Raw genomic sequence first — 17,248 nt, 5'->3', positions numbered from 1 at the left:
ACCAGCATTTTCCAAGTGTTCATCATATACTAAAGTATAAAATGTTCTGCAGATGCAACATAACTTAATCAGGAAATAACTTCATGAATAAAGTAAACTTTGTTATTAAGATGAAGGATCTGGGGCATAAAAGACTAAGATGAAGACCAAAGTCCTCACAAAGGAAGAAGGCATACCACAGATGCCTAACCCTATTGACTTCCCATAGAAAGGGTGACTTCAGCAAACTCTTCAAGGTTGCAGTCAGAGTGGAAAGAGAAGAAGGTATTCAACCCTCTATTCCCACACTATGTTTCAGTGTGTAAGAAGATGGAATGTTCTAAGAACCAACAAGCACAGCGACTAAAGATGTATTTTGAGGATCATGTAGACTATGATGTACCTGCTTGCTTCTGTCAAATTTAGGTTGGATTACATGTGGTTGCCTGAGATTTGTAATATTATGGGTAACTTAGCTGTAATCATTGAAACAATGTACTCTGAAGTAGTATGAAATATATTTTGCCAGATGATGATAGGCATATATATTATCCTCAAACATCGAGCCTCTCCAAATAAGTATGACGGAAGGCAAAATTTTGAATGATGTGCTAATTCTCAGGACTGAAAGTCCTGATCATTCTAGAGGTTGCAGGAGAGAGTTGATTTGGTAGTAACTATGAATGTGTTCTTAAAACACATCAGAATTTCAAAAGCTGGAAAGAATATTTTCAAGTAAAACCCAAAATGTGAATGCTCCTAAAATATACTGAGAATTTGTTAATATACAGATTCCAATCCAGTCACTGAGGGTAAACATGAAATTATAGTGTTACAGAGGTTCTCAGGAAATAGTGTTACTTTCATATTGAAAACTATGCTTTCAATCTCTATTCCCTCTACTGCAAGAATCTTCTGTGATGAGGGTTGAGAACTGAAAAATGGATTTAACAATATGACACTAGAAGTTGTTCCATGCTATGTTCATTCAGCAGAATAATAGTAGTAGACTATTATGGACTCATAACCTCATAATTTGAGGTTCTTGCCCTTATTAATATTGTTACTTGCAAGTTCTAGCTCATGGAGCAAGCCTTGAATCCCAAGCAAAAGTGATTGGTTGCTCTCTTAATATTTGTTCAATGCTTGGACCATTAGGAATATCTTTCAAGCATGTCGTTCAGAGGGTACTTACTTAGGTGAAATTAATGATTACATGTATCTCCTCAGACATATATTATTGTGTCAGGCTTTTCCTGGAAAGACACAATACACAGAAATATCTACTCACTCCATATATGGAGCCCATAACAGGTCAAAGTATGGATACTACCTAAGTCCCATTTAGCCAACGAGTTGAGCTTTATCATAGTTACCTATAGGAGTATGGTGATAGATTACTTGCAGGAATGGGAATGAGCCAAAGACAGCTCCATCACAAATCCCACTCTAGCATGAATGACAGCAGAAAAAAGACAGAAGACTAGAGCACACTGCACAGTATGCAGGTAACTCAACTGTCTGGCAAGTGTACCTTCCAGGTGCTGAGCTGGTTGCTTCCTCTAGGTGGCTGCTGGTCTGGACTTGGTTCTATTTGAAGATGAACTCCACAGAGAGGTTTCCTTGAAGCATGCTTTGTCTGACAGTGACTATCAGCAGTCTCGACTGCTTACTCTTGGCGAGTAAGGGATCTAATGAATCTGATCAGTTTGCGGGGACATGCTATAGCTATTTTTAGTTGTTTATTTTTTGTCATAAGTATCCTCCCAGCAGGGTGAAATGTTTCCCCAGAGAAAATGAGCACTGCATGCAGTGGAGATAGATAGATAGATAGATAGATAGATAGATAGATAGATAGATAGATATGGGTATGGGTATGGGTATGGGTATGGGTATGGGTATGGGTATGGGTATGGGTATGGGTATGGGTATGGGTATGGATATGGATATGGATATGGATATAGATATAGATATAGATATAGATATAGATATAGATATAGATATAGATATAGATATAGATATAGATATAGATATAGATATAAAATCTTCAGCAATAGAGTTTTAGTATCAGGTTATGGAGGGAAAGCAGTAACATTAGAAATAGCTGTAATATTTGCAAAGTTTGGGACAACAACTTAAAAATATGTAACCCATTCCTACCTAGTATTGGTGATTTTATTTGATAGCATATGATGTCTAGTTGTGGTATTATAGTCTCATTATGGTATCTCCATACCTCCATGTAAACATGTATTACATGTATAAATATTTTAGAAAGCTTCCCTGAAGTGGATTTCCATATAGCTTTTCAAAAGGCCTTCTGTGTTAGATTTCCTTCCCCTTATTCCCTCTTCTACCCTACCCTCTCATTTTCCTCTCACCTCATCTTCCTGATACAATTACCCCTGTATTCATTTGTAATATTATATTGCATTTCTTCGTGTTTGGAAGGCTCCTACCTCCTCACCCTTGATCCCTGTGAATATTCTGAATGAAATGATTGTGTTTCAGGCTAAATAATAGAGTCACACCTAGCAAGAACAATTTGCAGAGAGTGAGAGACTTTGAACCACTCAGTAGGTAAATGTGTTTATTACATACCTCCCCTTAAGACTAAGAGAAACATATGGTAGAGGAAGGAGGAATGTTTTATGAGTGAGCGATGGTGAACAACTTCAAAGAAACTGTCTTTCCTAGTCAAAGGATGGTCAGGTAGAAATAAACACATAGAAATTGTGAAAAAATGTACAAGATCTGCACAAGCTGAAGCTGGACAAACGCCCAACATGAAAGCATGAAGACAGGGAAGTAGGCACAGAAATCAACACGAGTCAAGAACCTATTTGAAACTGGTGCTTCTGTGAGAGAGAAAAGTCAGCTGCCTTCAGTGGAGTGACATGGGGTATACCAAGGACACTCTAGAACAGGCTTCATAGGCCTCATGCACACAATTCAGACACCATATGTTTGTGTGTGTGTGTGTGTGTGTATGTATGCTTTTTTGCTTTCCTTGTTTTATTTTATTTTTAAAAGAGGTATAAAACATGAATTTGAGGGGTTTGTGAGGAATTGGGGAAGAAGAAAACTGTGATCAAAATATATCTATAAAATAATCAAAAATACAAAGAAAAAAAACTCCATGAATTAAATAGCAAGATATCCAAACCAAATAAAATAATAGTATATGTACTATCAGAAAAGAACAATTTATACTTCAAATAGTATCCGGAGTTCACCTTTATTGGCACAGGAAAGAATCAAAAAGTGTATTTAAATTATGTCAAATTATGTAGAACATGAAAAAATAATTTACTACACCCACATTTTTATCTAAAATGCAATACTTGGGCTCAATGCTTTCTCCAAGAGAAATATCCTCTTATATCAATAAGAGAAATATTTCAAAGACCATTCACACAATGTTAAACAGCATGCACTGATGGTCTTTACATCAATAAAGACCACCATGATCTGTTAGAACAGAGGCATGTGTCATTAATAATATTGAAATAAAATAATTTCATTAATTTATCCTACCTAAATTCAAATTTGTTTTAAAAGTATTCACATCAATAAAATTTAAAGCCTCTTACTTCCACACCATTTCTGGAAAGCACTGGATTGTCAACTCACACATTTTCATGTAATTAATTTTTGTCAAAATGTTCTAATCTATAAATAAAAGTTTCAAATGTTCTGTAGGAATTAATCAATAAACACCTTGAAATTAGTATATTTACTTTGTTTGTCAATATATAAAACATACCAAGACACAGAACAAATAACAAAAAACTGATAAAAACTAAATTTTTGAAATTTAGTTTTCAAAACTGGATTTTCAAAATGACATATGTAATCAAACCTTCATTGTTGATTGTAAAGGATTTACTCACTCATCTCATATGAATCCAGTGTAGGACATTGTTTAGGGAAGAAACATTTTACTAGCTTAATTAAAGTGTAACAAATATTATAATCTGCTAAGTTAATAGATAAGTTCAAAGAAATTTAATATGGTAAAATAAGATACCTAGGCCTTATGAGACTTGAAATTAATGAATTTCAGAGAACATATTTAACATACAATGGTTCATGATGATGTACAACCAAACTTTAACCTTCAATGGTTTTATAGCAAATGTTACCCAATGTAGGGATAAGGATCCATTCTGTTATAAAATTGATTAAAAACTACGCACCTACTATTTCCAAACATTTTAAATCTAGGTACTAAGAATTAAATGCCAAATGAGACTAATAGTCTATCTTTATAGAACAAAAGTTTTAAAGAGATAAGTCCAGAAACACAAAAATATTTAAGACATACTATGAGGCAGAAAAAGGTAAAGGCAATGAAGAAATTAAAACTAGATAAGCAAGCAAACTGGTTTTGAGTTGTTTTGTTATAAAATGCAATGGTGTGGTTATGATGTTTTCTCTTTTAAAAAATGCACAGATATAGTACAATATTATTAACTATTTTCACTATTCTGTATTAGAACTATAAATCTTGCTTATTCAACATAAATGCAACTACATTCATCTTTACCAGCCATTGAATCCTTCATTGATGCAGTCAAGCTAAAAAGGTGTATGTTCATTGATATTTCCCGTTTTCTTTATAAAGAGGGGCATAATCAACAAATATTTCTTTAGTGTTTAAGCCATAAATCAAAAAAATAAGTTGTTTAAACGTTTTAAAATCCCTTAGGACTTAAACAATGACTTGAGTGAATAGAAAACAGGATATGATACAGAGAATGATTGTGATTGAAAGAAGGAGAAATGCACACAGAAAGAGCACACAGGGTCACGTGAGACAGTAGCATATAACCCATCTCCCATGTATAGTGAAGTGTGGACCAAATAAAGCACCAAGGTTAGATCCCACTATGAGGCAACAATATCAGAAAAGAGGAGGTTGGTAATATCTAGGGGAGAGCATTTGTAGTTTACTTTTGTCATGAGACAAACATTAAATGAGGCACTATGACACTGAGCAGTCTATTACAAAATGTATCTACTGTTTATATTCTTAATATCTATCTCATTTTTTCAAATATGGATGATATCCTCTAAATATATTCTTATCCTTATAGAGTTTTTAAACAACTTTTCATCCAACTATTGAAGTTGTAATAATAGACCATTAGATTATAGCTGTATCTTCAAAAGGGAAGGAAATTATCTCTTCAGTACTAAGAATGAAATACCATATGATTTGGGGCAGGCCTATTTTCATTTGAAAAATATAAGAATGTTTCAGATTTTGAATAAGTTTACTATGACTGCAAACAAACAAACAAACAAACAAAAATCTATGGTTAACTGGATGGCTGAAAACTACTAAGATTCTCTCAGTCCTTGACATTGAGTCCAAAATTAGGGTGTTGTATGTACTATTCTGGATTTTAACTTAGATACTAGTCCATGGCCACAAGACCTCCAGTGTTAGCTAACCGTATTTGCAAAGAACTCATGGCCAAATAAAGTTACCTTCTAGGTTTACAACAATCCAGGAAATTTTGTGTACTACTGTTCAACAACAATTATTTATTTTTATTTGCCACATGTGTTATTTACTCTGCTTGTATTAAGATTATTCCCTCTGCTTAGATGGCACTTCAAATGCCAGATTGTGACAAACTTCCTTGAAATCTTTTCCACATGGGGATGTATTCAGTTTTCTTAATTCTATATAGTTACAAACTAAAAGAAATCAAGGTTGTTTTAAACTGTTGGTGAAATGATGTTGATGAACTTTATCTATTGGTCATGTTTATATATTATTTCTGCTTTCTATAAATTTCTAGTTAGAGTGTTAAAATGATTCATGCCAGTTATGTGTTACGGTGGGGACAAAATTTGAAATTTTGCTCTGCAGATCCGTCCATCCTGACCATTTGAAAGAAGCAATCATGAACTTTCTTCCTTCATTCTGGCATCTGAAAAGCCAGTCTAAGCAATGGATGAAATCTTAAAATAAACAGAGTAAATAGCACACACAAAAAATATGTCAGATAGGGGAATATTTATGGTTAACACTGCAAGGCAGAGAACACAGAAGAAAGAGGCACTTAACCTGTGAAGTTTGAGGCCACTGGTGTCAGTGACATCTGGAAAAAAGTGTGAAGAAAACAAGACTATGAAAGTGTAACAACAACGAAAACATTGCAGAAAGAACAGTTGGAAAGGAGAAAGCCCTCAGGTAGGAAAATACTACCTGTGGTCCAGGAGTGGTCATAACACAGGCTAGGCATGAGTGTGAGAGAATACTGGATAATTAGTGACAATGACTTCAGGGTGCCAATACAAAATTTGGTTAGCCACTGCAAAGACCTTGGCTTTTATTCAGTGTAAGGACAGGCCAGCTACGAGATCGCATTAGTAGAACATAAGATTTTCATAAGATAATTCTTAATTTCTCCATAGAGATTCTAGAAGATGGGGAAGAAATCAAGACACCTTGAGTTGAGGGCTTGGCACAGAGTCAATTCTGAGTCTGTAGAAGCTCTGATGACAGGGAAGGTGTTGACAACATGCACAGTCCTCCTAAGGAAAGCAATAGTGCCAACTGGATGGAGAATAATTCTCACTCTCCAGGAAGTTGTCTTTGAGGTCAAATCACTCTCTATGTAAGAAATAAATAGGCATGTCCTAAACAGATAGAATGAAAATGAAGCAAATTATACATCAGAGACTACTCTAAAGATGGAGCAAAAGCACAATACAGCCATTTGACATGGTAACAATGCCAGGAATGAATAAGAAAGTAACAGTTTTAAATTTTTATTTCTCCTTTTAAAATGCAAATTGAAATGTTTAAGAAAGTTACAATGTGTTATATAGAATAAGTTATGCTAGGGAAACAGTTCCTTACATACTTCATAGTACAGGTAGGCAGCTAAAATTTTGTGCTAGCTGGTTTTTACCAAACACTGTCTGATTGCAAAGTAATTAACCATCAGATGCAACAGAAATGATATTGTAAATACAGTATTCAGTTGAACACTCTCATATAGTGGTACTGAGATCTGATCAATTAGGTTCCCAGAAAACAATCACTAAAAATATCTATATAAAGAGCACTTATATATTTATTTGCAAAACTGATCTGATAATCTAGACTCCATTCTAAAGTATGTCGATAGTCTACAGAAAGTAATCAATAACATTTCTAGATAACTTCATTATGAAATATTAATAATATTTAGTGGTAAAATTCAAATAAAAATTTTTATGACAGTTATAAACGTTATGACAGGATGAAATGTTCAAATTGAACAAAATTTAAATAAAAATTTAGTGTATAAATCCAAGGTACTTTTCTTCTTTATTTTTACTGCATTTTGATTTGTATGCTGAGTATAAATAAATTTTGTTATGAGAAACAAACATGGACTACTTTTAAAGAAGTTCAGCAAATTAAGTTGCTATTTTTTTTATTTCTTTTCCAATGCAGTGCTTTAAAGATTTAGACAGAAATTTTTACATATCTAACAAATTTGGCAAGTTATTTAATACACACTCAAACACACACATACCATATATATATATATATATATATATATATATATATATATACACCCTAACCCTAACCCTAACCCTAACCCTAACCCTAACCCTAACCCTAACCCTAACCCTAACCCTAACCCTAACCCTGGAGGTAGACACAAGGAAGAGGGGCTGGAAAAGTGGGGTAATATGAATATATTCCACAAAGATTGAATTTTTCAAAAGCAAAACTAAAATTAAACAAAATATTCAAAAGTAACATTTATGTTACTAACATATTTTGGAAAATTATTTTATAAAATTTAGTCAATTGTAAATGACAAAATTTTATAAAGTAAATATTTATATAAATTATTTGTCACAGATATAATAATGCGTTTTTATTGTTCTTACTGTTAATACTTTAAATTTTATAATTATCTTTTTTACTATGTACAAAAAATTTAGTCAAACCTTTAAAAAATGAATTTTCTAGAAAATTTCATCACAGGAAGATGACCTTGGCATAAGTACAGATCTTATAGATAGGAAACAAATTTAAATTATAGGTAGGAAGCATCAGAGAAAATAATGACAATATGTTCCATATGGGGCGTGAGTGATGATGCCTCAGCCATTTTAAGTACTTGCTGCTATTGCAGACGACCTGGATTTGGTTCCCAGAACCCACTTAACAGCTAACAATAATCCTTAAGTTTAGTTCCATGCAACCCACCACCATTTCTGTCCTATGCAGACATGTGATGGATATACATACATGCAATCAAAAAATTCTTATATCTATCTATCTATCTATCTGTCTATATATATATATATATATATATATATATATATATATATATATATAATTAACACTCATATATACATATATATAATAAAAAAGAAATAAATCTTCAAAAATAATGCATTACATTTTATCAAAATCTAAAATAACTACTCTATCAAACACATATTTTTTTAAAGCAAGCCAACAGATAATTTGAAAATGAGAAAAACTGAACAGTTCATAAAAGACTACAAAATAAATGATGCGAACATTCTATACTTATCAAATAAAAACAAATCGTGAAAATAACAACGGATACTACAAAACCTTAACTAACTTGGTTTAAAGTCAACACACGTCACTGTGAATCTCTAGCAAGGATGCTTAGATCCAGAACATTCCTACTCTGCCAAGGGGAGCAGCAAACAGTCTAACAAGTTGTCAAGATGGGCAGTACCTCACGAAATTAAAGACACACTTAGCATATGACTCAGCATTTCTACTCCTTGGTATTCTTCCAGGAGTTATGAAAACATATGTCCACACATAGATTTGTTCATAAATGTAGAAGGATTTATTCCTCACTGTAAAAAATGAGAACAACCTACATGCCCATTAAGGGAAAGGGTAAACAACTGCTGCCTGTCCATACGCCAGTGTTTAAATTTCAATGGATGCCTCACCCATAGGTCTTGGATTCCTGTTCTCCTATAGGCAGCTGTCAAGGTGCAGAGTATAGAGGAGGTGTTCAGATAACAGGGGCAGCATCAGTGGACACATGCTGCTACAAAAAGATGATGGCAGTGAGTCTTCCTGACTTGGTCTCCCATCTAAAGATACAATGGCCTCACTCTGGAGTATTGTGTGTCCTCTTGGAACTGAAAGATCAATGCGTTGACCCTAGATTACTAACACTCAGGGGCTAGAACAAGCATATTTTATTTCTAAATAAGTTATCCTGTGTCAGGTATTCAGTTTGATAGAACCACTGATAATGGGTAAAACTGTATTATCCCAAAAATGATAACATTGAGAAAACACAGACAAGCATGGGAATCGACTGGTATAAGACCCTAGTCTTCAGATTCCTATAATAGATCAAACTAAACAATGTTTATCAAAATTAGGATAGTGAATATCAAATTAGCTGACTGGAAATATGAAGTAATAATTTGCCATGGATGATGCATGGTTATGAGGAAGAGACAAGGGCCTATATTTCAAAATTTATCAAAATTGGATTAGCCATTTGCATAGATACCTCAATATGAAGAGTTGAAATTATACATTCCTTAATTGTTCCCAAACTTGTATTCATTAAGGGGGTTCCTCATTTACTAACAATGAGACCTGTTCGATAAATCAGTTTATTCTTGATTCTCTTGCTTTTCAATTGGATTTTCTCCATTTCAAAGCTGCCAGTATTGTTTTATTATAATAATTCATTATCTCTGATTTTTTCACTCCATGCTTTTCTTGTCTGAGTACATATCAACAGACTAGACATTTTTCACAATCTTCAGTATCACTCCTGAATGGAGACCGATTCCTCATACCTACTTGATATACATTTCATTAGGAGCTCCTACAATATTACCAAAATTACCACACATAGATGCATATGTGTGGTAATTTCTATGCCTCTGTAGCATAAAAGCAATCTTAATGCTGAAACAGAATACAGATTATAAGAGGGAGAAAAGAGATTCTGGGCTGTACATTTGAATGACAAATCAAATTATAAAGAGCAATAAACGACAGCTTTAAGAACAAAATACCTATGGGAGTAGATACAGAGACAAAATGTGGAATAGAGAGTGAAGGAAAGGCCATCTAGAGACTGCCCCACCTGGGGATCCATCCCATATACAGTTACCAAACCCAGACACTATCGTTGATGCCAACGCTGCTTACTAACAGAAGCCAGATATAGCTGCCTCCTGAGAGGCTCTGCCAGTGCCTGACAAATACTCTCAGCCAACCACTGGACTGAGTGAGCGTGTGGTTCCCAATGGAAGAGGAGTTAGAAAAAGGACCCAAGGAGCTGAAGGGGTTTGCAACCCCTCAGGAGGAAAAACAATATGAACCAACCAGTACCCCCAGAGGATCCCCAGACTAAACCATCAACCAAAGAGTGCGTGTGGAGGGACTCAAGGCTCCAGCCACATATGTAGCAGAGAATGGCCTTGTAGGACATCAATGAGAGGAGAAGCCCCTGATCTTGTAACGGCTCAATACCCCAGTGCAGGGGAATGCCAGGACAGGGAAGCGGGAGTGGGTGAGTTAGTGAGCAGGGGGGTAGAGGATGGGATAGGGGGGTTTTCAGAGGGGAAATGAGGAAAAGGTATAACATAGGAAATGCAAATAAAGAAAATATCTAATAAAAATAATCAAAAATAATAAAGCAAGACTGAGTAACAACAAATTCAAGGCCTACATTCTATGCAATAATTCATTCATTTCTTTAAATTATAAAGAAATGATCACACAAATTCTATGATCATGAGAACATAGGTTATATCAGACCATACTATATATTAATTCATCATTAAAATATTAATGCTAAGAGAACATTTTAACATAGGCACTATCTTCTGTTCTAATGGTAAGAACTGACAAAATGAACAGAAAATTAAATTATTTACTTGTTTCTGATATAACACACCTCATTTGTGACACTTACTGCCGTTGGATACACCCTATTGGCCATTGTCATCATTTCGGTCAGTTTTTAAGTAGTGTCACCCCATCTCCTCTATTCAGTTAACACTGCATTTTAGTCTTTCCAAAATGAAAGTTATAGTTTTCCCTTAAATGACAACTATGCCTTACTGACTGTGCTATCTTTATTTAATAATTACACACTCTACCTCCCCCTTGATAGCATAGGATGGGTATCCTGACATTTCATTTGCATAATTCTAATTACTTTTCTCCTTGCTAAAAAACTGAAAACAAGAATATGTCTTCTGGGCATGCCACTGCTAATATTTGCCTGGATGGATGGTTTGGTTTGTTGGTTTTGCAGTATTAGGGAATGAATCCAAGACCACATCTGGCCACTGAGCCAAATCTGCATACAGTTTCTTCTTCATTATAATTTTATCATTAGCTCTAACATAAACCATTCTTCAAATAATGTTTGGTGGATATAAAATATGGTCTTATATAACATTAAATAAAATGTACTGTACATCTAGACAGCTATGTTTAGCAAGTGAGGTCAAGGATCTTATAAGACAATCTACCATTCCTAAACCAGTATAATTTTCTAACTGTATTTTCAATACTTATCCTCATACTCATGAATAAATATAGCTCTTCTCTGTCACTACAGACACTTCTTTTTGCAGTAGAAAGAGACCATCAAAAATAGCTACAACTAGTCAAAGTATGGAGAAGAACCGACCATAGGATCCCATCCACAACTGATACAATTACAATATAACTTCTGTCCTAAAGCTCAAAAATAGTCCTAGAAGGGGATCTGTAAGGATTTTAAGAGCCAGAAGATCAGGAAGTCCAGGGTGAATTATGCCTTTTAGCTATAACAGGAAAGCTACACTCATGAAATCTCAAGAATATGCCTTAGTATTGCCTAAAGAAGAAGCAAACATTCCAAGAATTAGCATCTGAATGTAGAGAGGAGAAATTACATTCACCCTCACCCCTAGGTAAAAAGCTATAAGCAATTAGCATCTATTGAGAAAGGAAGAATTAGTCTTCTCTAGGGATGAACACCTTATTGGTTATCCAGTTAAAAATGATCAGTCCTAGTTATAAACTTGTTGTAAACAACACTGAACAGATTCAGAAGACTATATTGGTGAGTCTACTCATTTATTTGTATATATAACAGCAATGGTTAAAGAGGGGGACTTGAATTTTGGAAGAAGTAGGGAGGTGGATAAGGAAGAGGTAAGAGTAGGATAATAATGTAAATATATTTAATTAAATATAAAAAGAAAAATGATTAATTACATTTTAGTGATTTACTGAGATAAGCTGATAAATAAAAATGTGCATATCTGATGTATACATTGTGGTAAATTTGGACTTGAGAACCTATTTTTTAAGATATCAAAATTAAATTCCATCTTCCCTTCTAAATGAGAGTCAAGCTTTCTTGCTTGTGCCTTCTTGCTTGTTTAGCGTCTTTGAGTCTGTGGAATGTAACATGGTACCTATATTTTATGGATAGTATCCACTTATAAGTGAGTACATACTATGGTTGGCTTTTTGGAACTGGGTTACCTCACTCAGGATAATATTCTCAAGTTCCATCCATTCCATGCAAAATTCATGATGTCTTTGTTTGTAATAGCTGAATAGAACTCCATTGTATAGATATACCACATTTTCTTTATCCATTCTCTAGTTGAGAGACATCAATGTAATTTCCAGTTTCTGGATATTATAAATAATGCTGCTATGAACATAGTTGAGCAAATGTCTTTGTGGTATGTTAGAGCATCTTTTGGATATATGCCCAGAAGTGGTATAGCTGAGTCTTGAGATAGAACTTTTCCCAGTTTTCTGAGAAACTGCCAAATGGATTTCCAAAGTAGATGTACATTTGCATTCCCACCAAAAATGAAGAAGTGTTTCCCTTGCTCCACAAACTAAGTAAGAAGGAAGGCTCAAGCAAGGAAGCGTGGATCTCATTTAGAAGGCAGAATAAAATATTCATAAAAGGCAGATGGAGGGAGGGAGCTGGGGGGAAGGGGAGATTAGAAGTTGAATGGGGGATTTAGGGTCAGGTGTGGGGAAGGACAAGAGAGATGGCTAGATGGCTATGAAATCTGCAGCTGGCAGGGGTGAGGAAACAGGGGAGATGGACACCTGGGATAAGGGAGGTGCCCGAGAATCAATGGAAATGACCTTAGCTGTGACTCACTACACTGCAGATATGGAATCTAAAGAGGCCACCTCCTGTAGCCAGACAAATTCCCAGTGGAGCAGGGGCTAATCCAAAAGCAGCTGCCTGTTCCTGGGATATGTTCTTTTAACTGGGCTACCTTGTCTGGCCTCAGTGGGAAAGGAAACAACTAGCCTAGCAGAGACTTGAATGCCAGGGTAGGGGGATATCAGGGGAGCCCCATCCACTCAGAGGAGAAGGGGATGAGGAATGGGGGAAGGATTCAGGGAAGGGGTGACTGGGAAGGGAAGGGAGTGCGATGTAAAGTGAATACATTAAAAAAAATTAAATTAGATTTTAAAAAATTAAAATTGTAAGAAGTGAAGTTATACTTGTCTTATGAGTTTGCAACATGAACACTTTAAATGAGATAATATTGTCAGTTACCATCTAATTTGAGTGGTTTTGATAAATAAATAAAACTTAAATATCTAATTCTGTAACTCAAGGTAAAACTGCCTACTACCATTGCATGGTTCATTTGATTCTATTCTTCTAAGTCTGTGGATGATTAATACAAACTGCCCTTTCTAATAAGTTTCAGTTATACTGCTGTTCCTAAGTTCAAGTTAAAATTCTTTCCCAGTTACTAAAAGTCCTTTAAAATCTGCCTTTATCCTGGCTTTCATTGTACAATCTAGTAATTCTTTTTATGTCTGATTGAGATTTTATCAGTTAATTTACTGATTTCATGGATCTTTACTTTTGAAAAGCACTTTATTCCTTTTGTAATCCCCTCACTCCCAGCATTCTTGAAGCAGGATATCTTCCATACTTCAAAACCCTTAATTCTGAAAATAGTCTATTCAGCAGCCACTCCTTTATATTTTGTAATATAGCTAGATGAGTAGGTTAGAATGTGGGATTCTTTTTTCTTTTACACTTACATCTCTGCTCTTCCTCCAGTTTTTATTGTTTCAGTTATGGCTAACATCACCTGCTAGCCACCATCAGCTATAAAAATGATGGACTTTCTCCTCTACTTTGTATTCCCCTGGATCCTGAATACTGATTCAGAGCCTTGTTGCAAGTCTTTATCTTTTTTTTGTTGTTGTTGTTGTTGTTATTTGCAGGTATCATAGTTGGATAGAAATGTTGGTTGCTTTCTTCCTTTGCAGGCTTGCATGACACCTTCTGGTACCAAGAAAGCAAGTCCTCAAATAGGAAGGTTTCAGGTCAGTTCTTTAGTTTAATTTAAACTGTCTATGCATAGCTTAAAAAGGTTTATGTACATTATAGTCTCTTCCATTCCTTTTTATTTATTCTGCTCTCAAACATTACATCCTGACTACAGTTTCTCCTCCTTCCCCTCCTCACAGTCTCCTCTTTCCCATGGATCCACGCCCCCTTCATATCCCCACAGAAAAGAGCAGACCTTCCAGGGACATCAAGAAAATAAGGCATAACAAGTAAGACCAGGCAAACTTGATATCCTCATGTAAAGACTGGATGAGGCAATTCAGTAGGAGAAAAAGAATCACAAAAGCAGGCAAGAGAGTCAGAGCTCCTCTGCATATATGTTAAGGTTGTGTAGCTCAGTGTTCTTGTGGGATTCCTAACAGTGCTTTTTTTCCAATATAGATCATTGATAGCATGAATATTTATGACATTTCCAGAAATCTTTACCATTATTTTACCCACTGCTCCTAACTCTGCATTTATCATTACCCTCTTCCTAATTAAAACTCCCACATTCTTCCCATTTTCCCAGAGTTTTTAAGTAACAGCACCTCAATACCAGTGCTTAGTTTGAAATGTATATCCTAGAAATTTGCTTAATATTAATAATTTTACTTAACATATTTACAAAATGTTAAAATTTCAAAGACATGTCAGCAAAGGTAACTCTAAGAAAAATGTCCTTAGATATGTTCCAACCACCAGTAATGTGAGTTTAGTAAGAAAACTCCCTTTTATAAGAAATAGGTCTTCCAAAACACCACATATTTCAGTACTTTTATGTCTCAAAGGAACCTCGGACAAATGGTTACAAAAGAACCAGGACTGTAATAGATATAAGCAATGCTGAGAAAGACTGGCAGCCAAAGTCCTGGCTCCTCAGTTAACTGTTTGTCCTGGCTTCCTTTGAGATTTAACAAGCACCTTGATCTTGGACTTTCCAGTTTCTCAACACATAAAATATAAAGTCCTGCTATGTAAATGGCACCCAGCCTGATTATCATGTTATAGCAGCCCTAATGGACCAGGAGAGTATTTTATAAATAAGGCTACTTTTCCAAAATAAGCGGCAAAAAAGAAGTATTATGCCTTGCAGCATCATATTTCATATTTGGATATTTAAAACTCTCCACTAAAGTTATAAATCAGCAGAGCTGCGTATTTTTCATGACTGTAGGAAAGACCACTCTGGTTTTGCTGATTCAGATTATAGCATTTTTTGTGACCAATCTAGATGTCTCCAGTGAAAAAATGATAAAGTGAACATTCCACACCAATACAATGCATCAAACACACTCCACTTTCTATCAAGCCGTAGCTTGGGGACTCCAGCAAAGACACAGAGAAGGCTAATTTTAGGTATTTCCTTAAAGAAGAGATAATTGAAACCATGTTCATTCATCAGAAGTAGGGATCATAAGGTCTTCCTTGCCAAATAATTGTGCAATAAAGGTTTAAAATACATATAAACTATCTAAATGGAAATACAATGGTCAGTTACACAGTACTTTCGATTATCTATGTTAAGTCAAAGCTACCAGGGGAGAGGCAAACAAATTTTGAAAAGAGGAAGATACTCACAATATTTCCAGCTGAGCAAGATCATTTTTGAAAGCTGTATAAAACACTCTAAACTAGAAGTAATTTTCAAAAATGCTGTATGCTTTCCTAAGCTTCCTCCAGCAAAATACTGTCAACTTAATTTTGTTTATCAGAGTATTTTTGACTAAAGAATAATCTTTAAGCTGCTAAATTAAAAAATTAATAAATGAAAATCATAACTCAATAATTTACAGATTCAAACATTTCATCTTAAACTGAAAGGAAAATGTTTATTTTGTATGCATATGTAATATATATTATTATTAAGCACAGATTACATCTTAGTTCAATGAACTGAATCCCCTTAAGCATGTTTTAAAGGTTAGAAGTCACATTTATTGTATTTTAGAAACATACATATTTTGGATCTTGATGTCACAGAACAGAATATAAACTATTTGCAGACATTGAAACTCGTGTTTTCCTTCATAAATCACAATTTAATATACATTATCATATTTATTTAGAATTTGCTGCTATCTAGTACTTGAAACTGATCCTTAAAGACATAATCTTTGCTACTCCTAGAATTATTTTTGCCTTTAGCCTGGAGACTTTAACTAAGACTCTGATGGCCTCCAAGATGAATTTATCTCGAATTGTCTCAGTACTCGCTCATCTCACTCTTGTATCATTTCCTCTCTGAGCTATGAGATTGATCTTTAAAGGTGGTTGGTTTCTGAAATCTCAGACTTCACATACTGTCTAATAGGAACATTCCAAAATAATTCTTTATATCCCATCAGATAACACTGGAATGGTGAAAATTGGAAGTTATCTTAGGGTTTGGATAGCTACTATCATTTCTTCCACATAGACACTTAAGGTTGCACAAGTATAGCAGCTTCCATATGGTTAAATATGTGTGAACAGTTTGCTAAAATACTCTTCTAACACAATCAGGCAGGACTCATCTAGTTTGAGGTCTCCTGCTCTGTTGTCCATCAGCAGCTCTTTCCCAATGAGCACTCACCCCTCAGCGCAGGCAGCAGGGATCTCTCCTTCTTGTCATCACACTTGTTACATTCGCTGAAGTACAGGAGTAAGAAGACATCAACAAGCACCCACATCAGAGAAGTGGCCAGAACCACCTTGCAGTAGACAAATCTCCTCATGCTTGATTACTAATCAATACGGAGACTGAAGACTGGTGTTCCTGAGATATATCCAAGCCACAGAGGTGATCTCCAGGACAAAAGCAAGATGCATCCCACTATATTGGAACAGATAAATAAATAAATAAATAAATAAATAAATAAATAAATAAATAAATAAATAGAATGCTCATT

At 34.8% G+C, this 17,248-nt stretch overlaps 1 protein-coding gene across 5 annotated transcripts in view; it reads right to left on the bottom strand.

The window, feature by feature from the left end:
- Positions 1-17,248, bottom strand: part of Galnt13 (polypeptide N-acetylgalactosaminyltransferase 13) — a 617,871-nt gene that overhangs the window by 518,556 nt on the left and 82,067 nt on the right. For 4 of the 5 annotated variants that reach the window (XM_021153165.2, XM_029474531.1, XM_029474530.1 and 1 more), the window contains exon 3: positions 16,933-17,172. In XM_021153165.2, the coding sequence (XP_021008824.1) occupies positions 16,933-17,074 (142 nt within the window). In that variant the 5' untranslated portion in view covers positions 17,075-17,172. Of the gene's footprint in view, positions 1-16,932; positions 17,173-17,248 lie in introns of those variants that run through there. The other variant, XM_029474532.1, reaches the window with a different exon arrangement.

Source organism: Mus caroli, chromosome 2 (assembly GCF_900094665.2).
Source record: "Mus caroli chromosome 2, CAROLI_EIJ_v1.1, whole genome shotgun sequence".
Classification (NCBI taxonomy): Eukaryota; Metazoa; Chordata; class Mammalia; order Rodentia; family Muridae; genus Mus; species Mus caroli.
Note: the sequence above shows the minus strand (reverse complement) of the source record. Positions and strands in the feature narration are given on the sequence as shown.